Source organism: Myodes glareolus, chromosome 10 (assembly GCF_982192425.1).
Source record: "Myodes glareolus chromosome 10, mMyoGla1.1, whole genome shotgun sequence".
NCBI classification, from domain to species: domain Eukaryota; kingdom Metazoa; phylum Chordata; class Mammalia; order Rodentia; family Cricetidae; genus Myodes; species Myodes glareolus.
In genome coordinates, this window is record NC_142035.1 from 47,393,775 (window position 1) to 47,414,045 (window position 20,271).

Consider the following 20,271-nt stretch of genomic DNA (forward strand, 5'->3'; position numbering starts at 1 on the left):
CAGGCTGGCCTCAAACTTACAGAGATCTGCCTCCTGAGTGCTGGGATTAAAGGCATGTGAGCATAATTAATAAGAACTCAGAAACAGAAATTGGGGTTCAACCTGAAGGTCAGAAATGCAAAACACCCAGCCACTGGCTCTTACCTCTCTGTCTCAGTCCAAAATGGCGATCCTGCAATGAGACTGTGTGAGAGCTATCTTCTTCCATTTTATATTCCTCTCTAGTGTACCTTTAATCTAGGGATTAAAGGTGTGTACCACTGCTACCTGGTTTCTATGGCAAATTAGCGTGGCTACTGGGATTAAAGGTGTGTGTCACCCACTTCCTGGTCTGTAAAACTGACCAGTGTGGCTGTTTTACTCTCTGAACTCCAGGCAAGCTTTAGTTATTAAAATACAAATGAAATATCACTATAGGGCTTCCTTACAGTTTCAGAGGGCGAGTCCATGGCCATCATGGCGGGGATCTTGGTACCTGGAAGGCAAGGTGCTGTAGCTGTAGCTAAGAGCTCATGTAATCTGCAAACTGCAGGAAGACAGGGAGCAAGACTGGCCTTGGCAATGACTTTTGAAACCTCAAAGTCCACCTCTATGACAGGCCACACCTCCTCCAACAAGGCCACACCCACTCCAGCAAGGCCGCACCCACTCCAGCAAGGTCACACCTCCTAATCTTTCACCCACAGTCCCATTAACTAGGAATCAAACAAAAATTTAACAGCAAATTAAAATAATCAGGCTGGTGAGAGGGCTCATCAGGTAAAGGCACCTGAGTTCAATCCCCAGGACCCTCATGGTAGAAGGGTGAACTTCCCTTCTACCTGCAGGTTGTCCTCCCTCTGAATTGATGAATTCTGATTTCCTCCGGTTTATTCATTCCGCAATTCCCCAAATGTTTAAAGATGAGTAAAGAACAGACTGGCAATCCTGTAGAAGAGAAAGCATGTAAATGGCATCTAAAAACTGCTACTTAATGTTTTGAGTAGATTAAACATGCCCAAGATTTTAAAAAACACACGCAAATAAAAATAAAAATGAAAAATGCGAAGTCTGCTTGGATTTAAAACTAAAAAGGATGCTAAACATCCTTCCAGAATGTTCTTCTCTTTTTGAGATGGGGTCTCTCTGAGTCGTCTGCAACTCAAAATTCTGTGCATTGACCTTCTGAGTGCTGGGATTATAGGTAAGCACCAAGCACACCTATAATCCCAGCAGTAGGTGGGATTGCAGCAGGACTCGCTCTGTAGACCAGGCTGGCCTTGAACTCACAGAGATCTGCCCACGTCTGCCTCTCGAGTGCTGGGATTAAAGGTGTGCGCTCCCTCTGCCCGGCTATATTTCTTCTTTACACACAGGGAAGTGTGTTGCATTCTGTGTTCTGCACCTCTTGTAGATCTGTGGGGATTAAGTTTATGAACGAATTTAACTGGGCCACAGGGCATCCAGTTATTTAATCAGCCTTGTTCTAAGTGCTCTGTGAGAGCGTTCTGGGACATTACTGGAATGAAGCAGATTGCCCTGTCTTCTGTAGGTAGGCTGGCCTCATCCAATCAGTTGAAGGACTTGAGTAGAACACAAAGGCTGATCGTCCCTTAGATCTGAGAGAATTCCTACAGCCCGGTGGCTTTTGCACTGGCACTTCAGCCCCACCCATCTTTCTCTTCAGACTCAGAAACACTGCTCTTGCTGAGTCTTGAGCCCAAGCCTAATGGCCTTTGTACCAGAACTACCCCATCAGCTCGCCTCATTTTCAAGCTTCAGAACCTACACAGGATCTGAACGAATCATTTACCCTCCTGTACCTCTCTATCAAGTCACCCTGTAACCAGAGGGCTCACCAGTTACCGTAATCGTTTGAGCCAACTCCTTATACCAAAGGAATCACTCAGGCCCTTCCTTTCAGTTCTGCTTTTGTGCTAACTTCAAACAGTTCCGCTCTTCTGGAATCTTCTACAAGATTCTTCCATGTTGCTCTGTTGAAAAATCTCTTTTAGCTACATAAAATTCTACTGTTGAATCCATCCTACATTTGGATACTGATTTCCTATCTTTATTAATAATAGTAATGCAATAAGGACAGCATACCTGATAACGGTATTGTGTAAGGGGTTACCTGGGTGATAAATTTTGCAATTGGGTTGCTAGGTTAAAGAGTGTTATATGCTGGGTGTGGTGGCACATGCCTGTAACCCTGGCACTCTGGAGACTGAGGCACAATGACTGCCACAAATTTGAGGCCAGCCTGGTCTATATAGCAAGCCCCAAGCCAGCTATAGACTGTGCCTCTAACAAAATAAATAATTGTATCTGTGGTGATGATACTATGACATTGTTCCCTAAAAGGCCAGGGCTGGCTCATAGACGAGGGAAACATTGGTAACCTGTGACCTTCCTTTGTTCTCTTGTACTGTGCAGTGTTTTCAAGAAATAAACTGCCATTTTTTTCCATTGATGAGAATATGAAGCCACTGGCTCTTTTACCATGCTAACTGGAGTTTCATTTCATATAACAGTTTGGGGATTTCCTACAAACAGATGGCTATATTTTATGTTAGGGTCCCATCAGAAAAACAGAAGAAATTTGTTTTCACTTTTTATATTTTATTTCTTTGCACCCCAAACCCCTCCTGAAACAAATCTATTTGCTTGTTTATTTATTTTGAGACAGGGTTTTACTATTTAGCTCTGGCTAGCCTGGAACTCATGCCTCATCCTCCCAAGTAGTGGGGATTATAGGTCAAATGGTACCTGTCCCCAGTAAAGTCCATGCTTTTGTATCTATGCTGGGGTTTCAAGCCCACAGATTAGGAATTGGAAGGCAAGAGGGACATAAAGTGGGGCACAGTGGAATTCATGAGCGAAAGCTCTTGAACAAAGTAGAACTCATGCCAGCTCTCATTTTCCTCAGTCTTCTGGAGGGTGAACTGCAGAAGCAGCAGGCCCACTTCGTCATCTGACCCAGGAGTCAGAGACTTGAAGAAAGAAAAAGAAACACAGAGTCCTCGTCAGCACAGCTGCTGCTCCATGTCAGCGAGGTAAGTCAGCAGATCAACAGGGTGTGTGGGTGACAAATCCCTTCCTTGGAGCCTGCAAATGTCAAATTCTAGATTGATGCTGTTTTTCTTCCGGTCTTCAAGTCTCCTGTGGCCCCGCCCTTATTGGAAACACATGTGAAAGGGAACTTGACAAACTCATGCTAGCTGGGTAGCACTTTACAAAGCTCTACACGCTGTATACCAGCAAATCCTAGATATACACTCAAGAGAAATACATACATCTACTCACCAAAAGAAGCAAACTAAAACACAAGAGCATACATTATTTTTGTGTGTGTCTGGTATCTTTTGCTCAAAATTGTCTTACAGAATCATCCATATTGTTGCATGTATTCAGCATGTTCTTTGTCACTGATATGATTGTATCAATACGGTGTAATTAGTTTATTTTAAATATATATTCGAATCATTTCCATTTGGGCACATCACAAATGCTGCCATATATATATATATATATATATATATATATATATATATATATATATATATATTGGTAGCATCTATCAAACATTTATTTTTATTTATTTGTATATGTGTGTGTATGAGCTTGTCTGCATGTACACCACATTTTGTACAGAATTCATGAATACCAGAAGATGGCATCACATCTCCTGGAACTGGAGTTACAGACAGTTGTGGCTGTAGGTACTGGGAACCAAATCCCAGTTGGGCTTGTTTCTTTGTTTTCTGAGACAGAATTTCTCTATGAAACAGCCCTGAATGTTCTTTGTAGACCAGGCTGGCCTCACACTCAGAGAGATCCACCTGTCTCTGTTTCCCCAGTGCTGGGATTAAAGGCGTGCACCACCACACTCTACCTGGCTCAAATCCTGGTTGTACGAGTGGCAAATGCTCATAACTACTGAGCCATCTCTCTAGCCCTCAAGTATCTATCAACTGTTAGATATTTTCAGGAGATTGATTATAGTTTAATTTTTTAATCAATAAAGTTCAGAGTACGCTGGAGCAAAAGTGGAATTTTCCATGTACCCTGTATGTTTTCCTAACCTGGAGTTGTTTTTTCCTCCTCATATACTGCCCCCAACTCCATAGAGCCTGGTGTTCTAGCTTTGGGTAAGGCCCTGGACACGGGAATTTTATAGGTTGGGGCATTTCTGATATTGGCATACCTTCTTCTTGGTGCACAGGCCCACTGAGAAGCAATGAAGCTGTCATATAACTTCTAACTCGGTGTTCTCGTGGCATCCAAAGTCTTACTTCCAGAACCATCAGCGGCCTTTTCTGGAAGCATGCAGCATGCCCTAGTACGGGCAGGCAGCTCCATCTCACAGGTTTTCCCAGGCAGCCAAGCCGCTCAGAGCCTGGAACTGCGGGAAGTGTGTCAAGAGCAGGAAACCATAGTTCTTTCTGTGTGGTGTTCCCACAGCAAGCTGTGGTGCCTTGCCCTAGGCGCAGAGGAACACAGTAACTTGTTCATCTAACAAATCCAGGAAATACATTAAAAAGAGTTGGAAATTAGAAAATGGTTCCAGACAGTGAACGGTAGCAACTTGTCTGTGTTTCTCACCAAGAGATGAAATTCAAGTAAAAGGTAGGTAGCAGGAAGAGGAAGGAAATCACGAAACTGAAAGCCAACACAAACCTAAGCAGTAAATCCGAGAAATAGGGATCAGAGGAAACTATGGTAAACTGATGTCTTCCTGAGAGGCAGAAACCACTACCTCAATCTGGAATGTGAATGTGAGTATATATTGTTAGATCTGGTATTTCAAAAGAAGATTGGAAATCAGAATCCTTTGTGAAGAAGTAGGACGAGGGGCAAACAGATGGGAGGAACAGTTATGAAAGCCTCTGAAGGTTATAAATCTGCAGGCTACTTTTGCCTGGCGTGGTGGCCCGCCAGACTACTTTGGACACATTGCTGACTTGATAAAGAGCAGATAGGGAACACATGAGAGGGCTCATGGGAAGGTGGCAGTGGAGGTTGAGTAGGCTGGAATTAGAATGAAAAGTTCTCAATGTCCGCGCTGGAGGACAGAATTCTCTCAACAGTAGGGAGCGCACGTACCACCCAAAACACTGATAAAAGTTTGAGAAGCACTGCTGGAGACAGCAGGGAAGCCCTGGGCCCTCTGAAACTAGGCAAGGACTCTATGAGAACAATAGGAGTCAGGGTGAGGGACATAAAAGAGACAGGGAGAGCCGCCGGGACCCTACGGACTGGACTCTTCAAAGGCAGGGATTACAGTCTTTCGGAAAATCTGGCAAGCTCTCATTGGTCCAAGACCTATCTCAACTAGTTAAATTGGAAGAAAGCAGGAATTCCTGCTCCTTCGGCACTTTTAAGTCACCTGTCCTCGTCATTGTATCTAAGGGCAGAGACATTTACGCACCGACAGGTGGGCCTGTGGCAAAAATCCAAAACCCTTTGCTGTGTCTCTTACCAACTTGCTCTATGTAGACGCCCACACCCTGCAGGGTGGGTCGAGGCGCATCCCGCTGCCATAGCGACCGCCTCCTTGGAGACCGAGAGCAGAAGCTCCTGTCCCCGGGGGCGCCCGCATAGGCTCCCTCCCCCACTCCCACGCCGCATGCCTTCTTTGTTCTCTTGTTTATCTGGAATGAGGTGGGAAGGGAAGATACTGAAATCCCGATTCAGTCGAATGGGAAAGATGGTTGCTTAGCTCTTAGACAAAACTGCCGTGGCTCGGAAGTCACCCTCGCAAGGGAAGGCCGCTCTGGTCGCCTTCCACCAGCGGTTCCCAGCTGCCGCCCGCTTTACCGCCTGAGCTCGAGAGGCTAGGGTGACGCCGACTCGTGGGGCGCGGCCTCCGCGCCCACGTGACATGGAAGCTCGTCGCTCATTGGCGGCTCTCAGAGCCAGCTCATTGGTCTGAAGTGCTATAGCCCCGCCCCTCCCTTCCCCTCAAGCCAATGAAGGAGGGGAAGGCGTGGCGCGGGGCTGCTGCGGCGCGGGGCTCTTCCTCGCGCTCTAGAGTCTGGTCCGCTGCTGCTGCCGCTGTCTCCGCTGTCGTTCCTGCCCGCCTGGCCGCGGGGCTCGCCCGCAAGGTGAGATGGGCCCTCCCGGCTCCACCTAGTGCACCAGAGTCGGCTCTCGGGTCTGAGATTCCCCGCTGTGCTGGAGCTGGAAGCTCTGTTTTCTAGCCTGGGGAACTCTGCAGGAGCGGGATGGGTTGGGGGATATGGGTTCCTGGGCACAAATGACGGTTAGCTGTTGGGGTACAAGTGATACCTGAGGGCGGGGGCGTAAATGGGTCTGGCGTCCCCTTCCCACCTGGTCCCCACGTCTCTGTGTGACCTTGGAAGAGTAACCACTGAGCCGCCAGTGCCTGGGCACGATCCTGAGGAGGATGTTGATGTTGGGGAGTTGTCGGCTCGGTAGACTCCTGCGTCAGCCTGGCGACTCAGAGCGCACGGCATTATCTCAGACAGACGGAGCCCCGGCCTATCGCTCGGTATGGGTACGTCTGAGGCCCATCCTGCTGCTCTTGTCCCCCGAGAAGACAATCATAGTGGGTTGGGGAGTGCCACACCCACAGCGATGGCGGTACGAAAAGACACAGGGCCAGATCCATAGCCTCCCCAGAGTCTCTCAGAAATGGTTTGAATTAGGTTCTGGACCAGTGCTCTTGTTAGTGAACAGGGCTCCATTGGACAGCTTGAGTTTTTTCCTCTTTAATCTTGGCGGTGTGATGCGGAGATGGGGCGTTGCTCTGCTCCTGGGAGCGTCGTGGGTGGGTGGGTGGGTGGGTGGGTGGGTAGGTTGTGGGTGGGAGGGAAATGGGGAGCAGCTGTCACCCCCTGGCCTCTGCTTCTCGGATGGAACAGTAAGTCTAGAGGCCAGAGGAATCCAAACACCGTCTTCTGGCTGAGTGCAGAGGGGAATGTGGGAAGAGGAGGGCAGCACTTGTTGGTAGTCAGGAGGCATGGGAACACCCTTTTTACAGGTCAAGCGTTCCCTCCACTGTGTACGAGAGAAAACGGAACACCCATACTGACCTCACATCTGTGGCTTTGATTCGGAGGATTCGAAGATAGGTCAAGGCTGAATTGATGGAAGATTACTTCTACATTTGGCCTCCATGGAGGTCTCTGTCTGAGACTCCAATGGGTGTTGTTTTTTGAGCTCTAAGGGGAGGCAGGGTAGGTGCTTCTACTGGGCTGATTGAGCTGTGACTTAGTCCCAGGATGGGCATAAGGGAGGAAGTAGTAGGAGGAATAGAAGGTTGTTTTCTGGTCTGGGATAGAGAAAGGCCCCTGTTGAGTTGATAATTGAAGAATGATTGGGAGAGGAAGGCTCTAAAAGGTTTGGGCTACACAGCACAGGACAAGCTGAAACTGGACCCTTAGCACTTGGACCCTGCCTTTGGACGAAGAGGTATGTGTTCAGGAGGGAGAGAATCACAGTTCAGGAGTTCCACTTTGCCATGGATAGACCATCTTTGGCGCTTAGCTTGGCACTTGAGCGCTAGAACAGGGCATCCTGGAGTTGCAGCCAGTACTGGATTCAGGCAAGGCCTTATGGTGCTAAGGACCCTGGCTTTTTCTGTAACCATCCAGCTGTTTACCCACATGCTAGTTCTTGGGAAAAGTAGCCTCAAAGCAGCCTTCCTCGGCCTAGGCTTTCTGTTACTCCAGCTTCCCTAGGAGCATCCGAAAGCATCTTCCAAGGCCTCAGCTTTTTTCTTCCTCATCCTGCAACTGTCCAGGATATCACTCCTGATTTGTATGTTTTTTTTTAAATTATTTACTTATCTGTTTACGTAGAAATGTCTCATATAACGCAGGCTGTCTTCAAAATTACTACGTAGCCAAAGATAACCTGGAACTCTTGATCTTCCTACCTCTACTTGCCATGTTTGCCTGCTGCCATACCCAGGTTTCCTCCTGATTTGTTGACATTCGTCTAAGGATGGGGCATTATCTGCTTTGCCAGATGAGGGGGCTAAAGTAAGAAAGGCTCAGCAGCCTTCTCCATAGTCTTCTGGGAACTTGGCTGCCCAGGGAATGGAAGAAGGGAAGGGCCCGATGCCCCTTTTAACCTTTCAGCTAGTTTCAGAGAAGCTGAACTCCCTGTGGGCTCCTCCAAGACTGACCAGAGTGCTTGTTTTCCGGTGCTTTTCTTCCAGTGAAGTTGCCTTTGCTCTAGGAACCAGGCCTTCAGGCCTTCGTGTTTGCAGTGGTTGGGGGTTGAGGTGGGAGAATAGGGGGTGGGGGCGTTTTTTACAGAGTTTTAGGCACAGTGGCACCAAGCCCTGGATGAACAAGCCATTGCTTATACTCTATCCAAGGAATAAAATGGCTCATCTCTACAGCCAGCAAGGGCAGAATCTGAGTTTGATTGAGGATCTGTGTGGTTTGGGTGACAGTGGGAATGTGGCTACTAGCACAGGTGCAGCTGGAGGTAGGGCAAGGCTCGGAGTTGTGAGGTGGCTTAGCAGTTCCCTGTGGACAGGCCTACAGTGGGGGAGGCCAAGTGGCCTCTTTTCCTGCATCTAATGAGGAATTTGTGTGGATGAGTGTAGCTCCCACGGGGCAGCCACTGGCAGGTTGTCTGCTGTGAAAGGAGGTTTGGTTTTTCCAGGCTCTTGTGGGTCCCTGCAGCTACTTGCCTTACGGTTTCTAAGGTTATATGTAGTTCCTAGGTGATGGCTCTCCTTCAAGTTCTGGCAACTGCAGGAAATGGAGATCTTGCTTTCAGCAGCTTGCTCATCTCAGGGTAGGCATGGGCAGGGAACTAACTGACTGTCGTAACCCTCCAGATGAACGGTGGAAGGAAACCTCAGTTTGGGGAGGAGGTTGTTGTCTAAGCGAGAGTTGGCTAAGAGATTAGAGTGAGAGCTTCCTGAGAGTCACTGGCCCTGCTCACACTGTCTGTCCTAGTGGTGTTTCTCTCGGGATGTCATTCATTAATTCAATTCACTAGTGTAAATTGAATTCACCTTCCTTTCTGATGGATGCAGAGGACTTTCGGCAAAGCTACAATCGCTGCCCTTTACGGTAGGAAAGATTGAAAACCAGTGCTCAGAGAATGAGAGGGGGAGCTGTCAGGCCTTCCTGGCATTTGGAGTGGCATGTGTATTGCTTTCCTAAAAAGAAGATGCTGGGCTGAGCTTAGATGTAGATGGGAGTTGGGGAATTTCTGGCTGAGAGCCTGGGCAGAGGTAGACTGGGACTACTCCAGGTCAGACTGTTTTGTTAAAAGGGCTCAGGGGAGCCTTCTCTGGTCAGGTTTCACCCATATCTCTAGGAAGTGTCTTGAGATATGGAGAAGTTTGCAGACACCAGACTGTGGCTGTCCCTGGGCTGCAGACATGTGTCTGGAACAGCCACCGTAGGTGAGAGGGCCAGACACCCTGGTCATTTGTCACAGCCTGGAATCTACAACTGTAGGAGGTGGCTGGAAGTTAATAGGAGTCAACTCTTCTCTAAGGCTAGGCTCCCTGAAGGCAAGCTGACCACAAGCTTCCCTCACCAGAGGTGAGTAGGGTGTAGCTTGCCTCTCTTCATTCCGGGGCCTGGGAACTAGCTTCTGTGAGGGGGGGTTGATGGTGACTGTCCCTGTTCTGTCCACTTCTGCATTCCAGAGTGTGGAATCTTGGACTCCATTCATCTCTTCAGACCTCTTCTACCAGGACTGTCCTGAGACCCAAACTGTGAACACCCTAGCCATGGTGGGGGTCTGGGTGGGCTTGTCTGGCAACAGACAGTGGAGAAGGAAGAAAAACCAACTTCATTCCCAATGAATGATTCCCAGGACTGCATGGGGGACCTTGAGTTCATGCCCTGGACAGGCCCACTCACGACTACAACGCTACCCTGTGGTTTCTCTTCAGTCTCTGGACTGTCCAAAGTCATTCCTGGGTCACTCATCTCTAAACACTTCAGTGTGCTTCTCTGAAAAATATGGACATACATTTATAGTACAATTCCACCACCTCACCAAATAAAATCAGCATTTCAGACTGGTTTCAAGCTTTCTGTGTAGCTGAGGAGATCAGAAGGACCAGAATGTCCTGGTTTTGAGTTGCTGTGTGGGTGCTGGGAGCTGAAGCCCTGGTCCTCTGTAAGAGCAACAAGTGCTCCTAACCATCCATTGTTCCAGCCCTTATGGCTTTTAATTAAATTAAGTTATGCAGCGCTGGGGGCTTGCCACATGATAAGCAGGAACTCTACTATTGAGTTACATCTCCAGGTTCTCTCTCTTAATAGCATCTCGCTCTGTAGACAGGCCTGCCGCAGACTCACACCTACCTCTGCCTTCTAAGTACTGAGATTAAAGCCACCACATTCAGCTTCCCAATGTCCACCCTCCTAGATTTATTTCATTTTTGACGGTATGTGTGTATGTATCTCTATGGGGGTGTGTACTCGTGAATGTGGGTGTCAGGGGAGGCCAGAAGAGGCTTTCAGATCCCCTGGAGTTGGAGTTACTGGTAGCTGTGAACTGTCTGAGATGGGTTCTAGGACTCGAACTCAGGTCCTCTGCAGAAACAGTATGTTTAACCGCTGAGCCATTCAGCCCCCAAATGTCTTCTTTTAATAGGGAGTTAGAAATCTCTTCCACCATTTCTTGTAGCTAATGAGGTGAAAAGGGTTGGTTTTCTTGTAGAATTGTTCTGCCTTCTTGGTGCCTTACTGTATGTTAATCTAACACAGGATGATAGATAGACGTTTTAGATTGTGTAGGCCATATGGTCCCTGTCACAACTATTCAAAGTAGTTTTGTTTTAGTGCATAAGCTGTCACAAATGACATGCAAATGATCAAGAGAGACTGTGACCCAGTGAAGCTTTATTTGCAAACAAACAAAAGACTGTGGCCCAATTCCATATCTAGAACAGCCTCCCCTTTCCCCCCCTTGCAATCTGAAAGAAACAGGTCAGTTGTCCTGTGGTGTACCCTGCCTTCTGAATGGTCTCAGTGCGTGCTCAGTTTTCCGTTTGTTCCACAATCCCATGTTCTTAGTGTTAAGAAGTCGGGCACAGCGGCTCAGTTAGGTCTTCTCTAAGCATCTTCATCAGCCATCCTTTGTCAGGGATGCTGTGACACCAGGAGGCACGAATGCTGTCCCACAGCGAGTGGGGGAGATGTGCTGTCTCCACCAATGCAGTCTTGTGTCATTCTCCCTTAGGATCACTGGGTCATCTGTTAGTGCCACTTGGGCATCTGTGTACTGTCTCATGGTTCAGCATCTTGAGTGTCCTTGCCTCTGGCAGTTGTTTCTTTAGGAGTGCAGAATGACTTAGCATTTGATCTATTGTCTTAGCAGGAAGTTGCCTATAAAGAAGGCAGTTCACGTACAAGATATAGGCTGGATTATTTCTCTTTAATTGCCTGTTTCCATAGCAGAGAGTTGCGCTGCTGCCCTCAGTAGTGACACATGAGTGTTAGGTTTGTTTTTGATTATTTTCTACCTTTTCTGTAATCTCTGTGTGTGTGCTGGTTAGTGTATTCCATCTGTACTATCAGGTGCCCTCAGTATTCTTTTGATGTTTAAATGGGCTCTACCCTACCCATCAGAGGCTTCTTAAGAATTTCTTATGGTTATTTTTTTTATTTTATTACATTTGCTTGCTTTTGTGTGTGTGTGTGTGTGTGTGTGTGTGTGTGTGTGTACATACTTGCACATGCACTAGCCAGCATATGTATGCAGGCCAAAGGAGAAGTGCAAGGGTTGTTTCTCTTCTGCCATGAGGGTCCCCCAGATGAAATTCAGGTCATCAGACTTAGCAGCAAGTGCCTTTATTTGCTGGTTCGTCTCACCAGTTCTTTGCTTTTGCACTGAGGTAGCTCTTGGGTTGCTGAGCCAGAGGCCTCCATGAGTCAGGAGGGTCTCAATATCAGGCTCAGAAAGGAGCACACTCCTCTGCTCTGTATGTGGCCCTGACGGACTCCCTGAGTAGGAATATGAAATCTTAGGAGGTTATCTCCTGTTGTTGCCCACTTCTAAGCCTACTGTTGACTGATCTGTATCCATTTGAACTGGGTATATACCTAAATAATACAGTCTTTTGGGGCCAGCAATGCCAGAAATAGCCTCTGAAAAATTCCAATAAAGCCTCCTTTCTTTCTGCCAGTTGTCTTTCCTGCCAGCCTCAAGTAGGCTGGATATATGAATCCTGTGTTGGTACTTGGGCAGCTGAAGTTAGTGGTTGAGCCTTAGTTTAGAAGAGTATCAGGCAGGGCTGGGCTGAGGGGTCTGTGTGTGTGTGTGTGTGTGTATGTGTGTTCATGCCCGTGCTCACTTAGAAGGGTCATGCAGATGTCCCTGTATTTTCTGAAAGCAAGAAGGGTTTAAGTCTTTCCCAAAGGGAGCTCTCTGATCCCCACCAGCCATGGACTGATAGGTGGTACTAACTCCTGCTCTCCTTATTCCTCATCCCTCAGGTTCCTGCCACTGTCTCTGGAGCATGGCAGGCTGCTGAGCTTGAGTGGCAGTGTCAAGCAGGAGCTGTGTGTCTTGCCCAGTGGCAGGGAAGGTGTCCATGGCTGCAGCCAACAGAGGTAAGTGCTTTCCTGGGTCTGTAAGATTGCATGAGCCCTTGGAGTAGCCCCTGGCAGATGGAGTATTGTTGCATATTGGGCTTGTTTCAGTCCTGAATGTGGTATGTCTCAGTGTTGTTCAGAATATGCCAGTGCTTGTCCTGGATCCAGGGGATCCCCCAAGCCCTAGCGGGGACCCTTGCTTGCTCCTTGGTTTGCCATTCTGTGGAAGTATGTGCTTTTGTGTTCCCATGTGCAGTCCTTCTGTCACACTGGTAGCAGTCTTAAAGGACATGTAGGGCTGGGTTAATGTCACAGACCTGGATCAGGACCTCAGCGTGAATTTGGAAGACTTAGGCGAAGGAAATCTGGTAAGATTTAAGAATCAGGTTGATGGGGGTTCAACAGGGATCGCAGTGATTGTATCCAACTGACTCGTAGTATTCAAGAACCTAGGCCAGTGCCAGTCTAGGTCCTCCACCAAAATGACTCTGGATCAGATTCTTGGGAGGCCTAAGACCTTCACAGAGGACTGGGGTCATGCCCTTCGTTCCCATAGGCTGAATGTCTAGGCTCTTGGCTATCTCCCAGCCACTGTATGTCTTAATCCCTGGCCTTTCTAGCTTTAGGACTCCCAACAAATCACAGTGGTAGCTAACTAATGTCTCTCATCTACGCTAGCAGAGGGGGAAGCTGGGATGAACTGGGAGGCTTCTCAGCTTCTTAGCTGCTAGTGACCATTGATCTTGAGTGGCAGCTGTAGCCTCTTCTAAATGGTCAGCTGCTTAGTTTGTTTTTCAGAAGTGTGGTTTTAAATGTCTCTTTTCTCCCACTGCAAGTAGATTCCCTAGGGTTTGTTCTTATCACTGTACCCCAGGTTGGTTGGGGTTATCAGGAGTCTCAGGCTGGGCCTGTCTCATACACTTACAAAGCTGGAAGGGACAGTGTTGGTGGGCCTGGGGAGATGGCTCAGCTCAGTAGTCCTCTTGCAGAGGACCTGGGTTAAGTTTCCAGCACCCACATCAGGCATCTCAGAGCCACCTGTAAATCTAGTTCCTGGGTATCTGCTGTCTTTGTTGTTTTTTGTTTTGTTTTGTTTTTTCAGACAGGATCTCACTATGTAGTGCTGGCACTGGCTGGCCTTGAATGCACAAAGTTTCACCTGCCTCTGCCTCCCGGAGAATTAAAGGTCTGTACCACACTACACTTGGCAAGTCCAGTGCCTTCTTGCTTTGCACATTATGCACATAAACTCAGAAAGACAGACGGACACACACACACACACACACACACACACACGCCAGGGATGAAGAGTGGCATTATGGGGGATTCATCTCTATACTGCATGATTGTCGGGAAGGTGCCAGGAAGGTGCCAGCCTCTTTCCCTCCAAGTAAGGGGTCATATCAGCTAGCCTTTGATTCTTTCTTATATTTATGCCGGGGAGTGCACATTTGTGAGAAGACTACACAGGGAGGTGTGTGTGTGTGGGGGGGAGTGTTCAAGTCTCAAGATTTACAATATCTACCTAGAAGGGTCCTTGTCAACTTATGGGTTGGGTTATGTTAAGAGCAGTCTGGGAATGGGGAGGAAACAAGGAGGTTAAAGAATCCAGCAGCCCCTGGAGCCTTCTCCCCCTCTTCCTAGGCAAGCCCAGAGTCCGAAGTATTCGCTTTGCAGCCGGCCATGATGCAGAAGGTTCCCAGAGCCATGTCCACTTTGATGAAAAGCTGCATGACTCAGTGGTCATGGTTACTCAGGAGAGTGATAACAGCTTTCTAGTCAAGGTATGTGAACTCCTCCCTCCCATCAGCCTTACTCCACCTGCATCTTTGCCGGCTTCTAGAAACTATCCTATGCATAGAACCCCTTCTACAGCTGGCTTCACAAGCACATTCTGTGCAAAGAACCCTTCCACAGCTGGACTCACAGGCACATCTTTGCATCTCCTGAGCCTTGATTTCTTCATCTGTAAAATGGGAGGTGAGGAAATCAGTGAGTGATTCAAACAAATGTCATTTGATTCAAGACTACTTACTATCAGTGACCTAGAAGTCTGGTTGGAGACTGTGGTGTCATGGGTCTGGATCAGGCCTAGGCATGCCGTCCTGGCTCTGTGGCCTTGGGCAGTTTGCCCCTATTTATCTCTTCTCTCCCTTTGTGTCTCTTTGTTTCTTACATTTATTTGTTTTGTGGGAGCATCATGCCATAGTTATACATAGAGGTCAGAGGACAACTTGCATGAGTCTGTTCTCTCCTCCACTTTGCGGGTTTCAAGACTCAAACTCTGGTAGTCATGCTTGGCAGCAAGTCTTTACTTGCTGAGCCATTGCACCCGCTGGCTCTTCACGCCCCATAAAGTTGGTGTGAGAATAGAAGGATGTGTGTGTGTGATGTCGCTAATTACGGTGATGATGAGGTGTTTATAACTCTGCCTGGTTTGGCTCTTTGTGGTGGTTTTAATGATCTTGAATGAACCTAGGGCCTTGTACATGCTAAACACATACTACGACTGAGCTGTGTCAGCTTTGCCTGTATCTTTGACTTACTGGAGCACTTTTATTCACAGCCACACTCCACAGACCCAGCAGCATGGCCCTTCAGCTACTCAGATGCTGTTAGGTTCCACACAAACTAGGAAGGGACAGGAAGGAATTGTGGGAGGGACAGGGTTGGGGAAAATGGGAATTCAGAGGCCTTCAGGTCGGTCCCAGAGTTGAGCAGGAGTGCCCCGTGGTGAGAGGTCAGCGGGCAGCTCCATGAAGGCTAGCCCCACAGGCTTGCTGCTCTTCTCAGAGGGATCCGAGGTTCATATTCGTTTCTGTCCAATGCTAAAGTCTTTGTTTATTCTCTCTTCTGCAGCTGATGGCTCTCAGGGAAATAAATAAAATAAAGGCACTAAAAAAATTATCAGGAAAGTTAAATGTAGCCATAGTCATAGTTACACCACCCAAAAGTGACCCTGGTGACTATTTTAGTGCACTTTTTTCAAAGCTTTGTTTCCAAGAGCTGGTATCACAGCGGGCATGGTAGTTTTTCCTTGTTTCTGTTTGCAAACTGTTTCCTGCCTGTTAGGAAATAATTTTCAATCAGATTTCACCCCCATCTGGTATTTGGCATATGTCATGGCTGCTTCTGTGTCCCTGGGTGTTCCTGTTATTTCCATTTCTGTTATAAATGAGGTGCTGATCAGCATTGTCTTATCATCTCTGAGTAGTTCCCTGGCAGATTCTGCAAGTGCCACAGCTGGGCCCCAGGTCACAACAGACAAGTGTAGCCAGAAAGTCTTGAAAATGATTACTGTGCGCGCGCCACACTATGTGTGCCGTAGTGCACATGTAGAGGTCAGGGCACAACTTCGTGGAGTCCGTTCTCTCCTTCCACCTTCATCCTGTACTCAACTCACGGCCAAGGCCTTTGTGGCAAGTGCCTCTATCCATTGAGTTAGCTTACCAGCTCCCAGAAAGCCTTAAAATTTTTTTTTCAAATTTATTTGGGGGTATGGGGGAGGTGTACCATAAGATACATGTGGAGGCAGAGGACAACTTGCAAGAGTCAATTCTATCATGTGGGTTCTGGGAGCCAGATTCAGGTTGTCAGGTCAGTGGCAAGCACCCTTTAACCCACTGTGCCAGCTCACTAGACCTGAATTTTTATTTATTTATTTATTTATTTTGATTAATTAATTAATTAATTTTTGTTTTGTTTTGTTTTTGTTTTGTTTTTCGAGACAGGGTTTCTCTGTGGCTTTGGAGACTGTCCTGGAACTAGCTCTTGTAGATCAGACTGGCCTTGAACTCACAGAGATCCGTCTGCCTCTGCCTCCCGAGTGCTGGGATTAAAGGCGTGCGCCACCACCGCTGGTTTAGACCTGAATTTTTTTAATATTTATTTATTTATTATGTACACAATATTCTGTCTGCAGGCCAGAAGAGGGCATCAGACCTCATTACAGATGGTTGTGAGCCACCATGTGGTTGCTGGGAATTGAACTCAGGACCTTAGGAAGAGCAGGCAATGCTCTTAACCACTGAGCCATCTCTCCAGCCCCTAGACCTGAATTTTTTTGAGGGCCAGAGACTTGGCTTAGCAGGTGAAGGTATTAGCCCAGCCTGGCTACCTAAGTTTGGTCCCTGGAACCATGGTGGAAGGTTAGCACCAACTTCTGCAAATTGTCTTCTGACCTCCATAATACATGTGTGTTAAACCCACCCTTCACCCCCAATAAATGAAAAACAAAAGCCCAAATTTAAAAGAAAAATGTGTTGTTTTGTTTTGTTTTTTTGAGACAGGGTCTCATGTACTCCAAGCTGTCCTTGAACTGGCTGTGTAGCCAAGGATGACCTTGAACTGCTGGTCCTACTGCCCCTACCTCTAGAGTGCTGGGGTTACAGGTATGCTCCACCATGCCTGATTTGATTTGGTGCTGGGGGTCAAACCCAGGGTCATGCACTAGACAGGCATTCTACCAACTGAGCTATATGCCCAGCTCTTTGTTTTGAGAGTGTAGCCAGGCTAGACTAGCACTTACTGGGAAGCTTGGACTGGCCTCAAACTTGTGAAGTCCTACTGCTTCGGGCTCTCTAGTGCCGGGAGCAGACGGGAACTACTGTGCCTGGCTCAGGAGGCTCTTAGGACGGCAGCCGTTTCAGCTTCTGACCCTTCACACCAAAATTCCCGAGGCATCTGTCCCAGAGGGACAGCACTGGCTGGCCAAGCAGTGTATCTGGACAACAGAAATTGCTTGGACCACGAGCAGAGGTCACTGGTCACGTGGTACCTTTGAGTGGGCAGGTAGGCAGGCATCCATTGTCATGTGTCACCCGACAGGATCATAGGCTGAATGGTTAATATTTGGCTTGTGGCCTGCTGTAGACTCTCACAGCTGCTTTCCTGTGGGTTTTGTTTGGTTTTTGGGATCAAAACCAGAGTTTCGCATGTGTTGAGTACATAGTCTACCACTGAGCTCTACCCAAACCCTAGTGTCCATTTCTCCAGTTCCATCCTCTTCCCAATCCCATGTTGTCAAGTAACGAAAGCACCAGCATCCCTGACACTGGCTGCTGGATCTGGACAGGGCTGGATGTTAAGCTTTCCCTCCCTGACACTGGTTTCCTGCTGTGTGCCACACAGGACCGAAGTGACCAAGAGGTCTAGGAAGACTTCTGTAGTTCACAATGTGACCTCTAGGCAGTCACTTCCTGACTTCTATATTCTTACCTAGAAAACTGACCACTGAGGCCTGTGGGGCCTCTGAGACAGATTCAGGGAATGCCTGGAGCCATGAGGGTGAAACAGCTGAAGAGTAACAAGAGCTGGGAACCCTGGGGCAGCAGATGCTGGGGCCCTCCAGGAGCCTAGGCAGCGTACCCTGACGCCCAGGAGAAGCAGCAACGAAGATGCCTCTCTCCTTCCCCTTGTCACTGCAGGTTGGCTTCCTGAAGATCCAGCACAGGTATGAGATTACCTTCACTCTGCCTCCAGTGCGCAGGCTGAGCAGAGACATCCGTGAGGCCCCTGCCCACAGCCTGCACCTCAGGCTCCTCAGCGTCACTCCCATCCCTGAAGGTAGGTCCCCTCCGGCTGCTAGAGGCCTGCCCTCCCCAGGAGGGCCTGCTGTGAGTGGCATGAGAGCATGAGGTTCTTTGCCCTTTCCCTAGTCGGGTGAATAGGCGGCTCAGCCAGTCAGGGCCATGGCAGCTCCTTGAGCTTACAGTATGGGGGCACAGCAGTTCAAGCCCCAGGCCTCTAGTTTTGGACAGAGAAGCCCATTCCGTTAACACACACTGCAGGTTTGCACCTGCCCACTGCTTGATGGTACCTTCAGTGGAGAGGTCCCAGAGATGGAAGCCACTGAGAACTGTCTGTGGGCCCCCAGCCTTCCCTCTCATCTTTCTGGGTAAAGAGACTGGAGCTGTAGGAGCTAATGCCTAGTACCTACTAGTTCCAGGCCTTGGCTTCTAGGCTGCTTGTACAGCTGGCTTCTGGTCCTGTCCTGCTCCTACTCTCAACCTGGCAGAGACCAGACTGTCAGTTTTGGGGTGTGCTGCTGAGCTCCAGCCTCAGTTCTGTGTCCCCACCACTGCTGCTTCCTAACGGCCTGCCCTTCAGGGAACTGGGAAAGTCCTTTCCTTTGGCCACCCCAGCTGCTCGGAGCTCACTCCTTGTTCTCTGTCACCTTCCCGCCTTCCCGTGTGGCACCAGGGGGACTTTTCTTAGAAGGATGAACTGGACCCTGTCCTTCCACCTTTAGAGCCATGATGCGTTCTCAGGCCAGAGACACATGGACCTTATTTGAAAGAATAGGAAGCTTCTTGAAGTTCTGGGCCAGCTTTGTGGGGCTGGGTCTCTGGAGGGACCATCTGGGCTTCTTTCTGGAAGAGGCTCAGCAAGATTTACTGGGTGGGGGACTGTGAGTGCTGGGGACAATATAGAGGAGCTATGGGAGGTACCGATTTCCTGCCCTTCCCTGTCCTCCAGCAGGTTACAGCATCAAGTGTGAGTACTCAGCACACAAAGAGGGCGTCCTCAAAGAGGAGATGTTACTTGCCTGCGAAGGTGACCCAGGCACCTGCGTGCGTGTGATGGTGCAGGCACGGGTCATGGGTGAGTGAGAGCAGGGTAGGTTTGGCTGGGCGAAGGAGGCATGAGACTGGCTTCAAGAGATCCTTGAAGATGGCAGGGGGTTCTAAAATCTCCTTGACAGGGTCCCCTCCTGGACCCCCAGCCAATGGGAGGAAGAGGCTCCTGTGGAACAAACCTTGTGTGGTACCAGGACACAGCCAGCACGCTAACTTGTGGCCCCTGCCTTGCAGACCGGCACCATGGTACACCCATGCTACTGGATGGTGTCAAGTGTGTGGGCGCCGAGCTGGAGTACGACTCGGAACAGAGCGACTGGCACGGCTTCGACTGAGGCCTGGGCCCTGCCTGCCTGCCTGCCTGCCTGAGCCCCTGAGCCTTAAATTCCTCCTGCTTCCCGACGTGCTGCGTGATGGTGTGGCTTCCTCACCTCTCCCCTGGGTGGGCGTGGCAGGGCTAGACCTTGCTGGTGCCCCCCACTTCTGCCTTCATTCCTGCCACCATCCTGCCTCTCCTGTGGTCTCTTCTCCCACTTCCTCCTCTCCCATGTGCCTGAGTCTCCTGACTGAAGAAATGGGTTGAGTCCCAAGGAGACTCTCTGAGAGGAGGGACCTGGGGTGGGATTTACCTCTTCCGCCCCAAGCCATAGGGGGTTCTAGCTAGGGACTGGGAGAGAACGGAGTGGCTCTGTCTCTGTGACATTGATGCCCCATTGCTGCTGCTATTGTCGTCTCCCCGTCTCCACCTCTGCTGCCCCTCCATCGTCCCCACTGCTCTTCATGTGGTGAGGAGGTACAGTTCCCAGCTCCTACCCCTCAGGTCTGTGGTACTTGGTTTTTAAATGACTGGTTGGGATAGAGACCTTAATAAACAAAAGTTCCAGTAGATACCGGTGGGGTCATTTTGTTCTCGGGTTGGCAGACGACCTTACCCTTCACAGATGGACCAGCTCCATCAGGAGGAAGAGGCATTGCACAATACTGCAGCACTGGCACCACAAGGGGATGGATGCCTTTTAGGCCTGGGACTCTTTGCTTAATATGGGTGGGGAGGTGCCTCCTGCCTAGGATAAAGCAGTCTTCAGGGCCTCTGATGCCAGACAGGGAGAAAGCAACAGCTCCTTGCCAGGTCCCTTACATCTGTGCAGCTGAAAACGGTCTCTCTT

At 48.9% G+C, this 20,271-nt stretch overlaps 1 protein-coding gene across 5 annotated transcripts; it reads left to right on the top strand.

The window, feature by feature from the left end:
- The first annotated feature begins 5,955 nt into the window (after nt 1-5,955).
- On the top strand, nt 5,956-19,993 carry Adissp (adipose secreted signaling protein). 5 transcript variants are annotated; one of them, XM_085696294.2, is made up of 7 exons: nt 12,429-12,545; nt 12,784-12,895; nt 13,630-13,713; nt 14,172-14,311; nt 17,954-18,092; nt 19,005-19,130; nt 19,340-19,993. In XM_085696294.2, exons 3-7 carry the CDS (start codon nt 13,671-13,673, stop codon nt 19,438-19,440), a joined length of 549 nt encoding a protein of 182 aa, XP_085552420.2. In that variant the 5' UTR covers nt 12,429-12,545; nt 12,784-12,895; nt 13,630-13,670; the 3' UTR covers nt 19,441-19,993. The 5 variants fall into 5 exon arrangements, with proteins under 5 accessions (XP_048315532.3, XP_048315533.3, XP_085552420.2 ...); XM_085696296.2 differs by having other exon boundaries at nt 19,008-19,130; XM_048459575.3 differs by lacking the exons at nt 12,784-12,895; nt 13,630-13,713 and adding an exon at nt 5,956-6,086.
- The last annotated feature ends 278 nt before the right edge of the window (nt 19,994-20,271 follow it).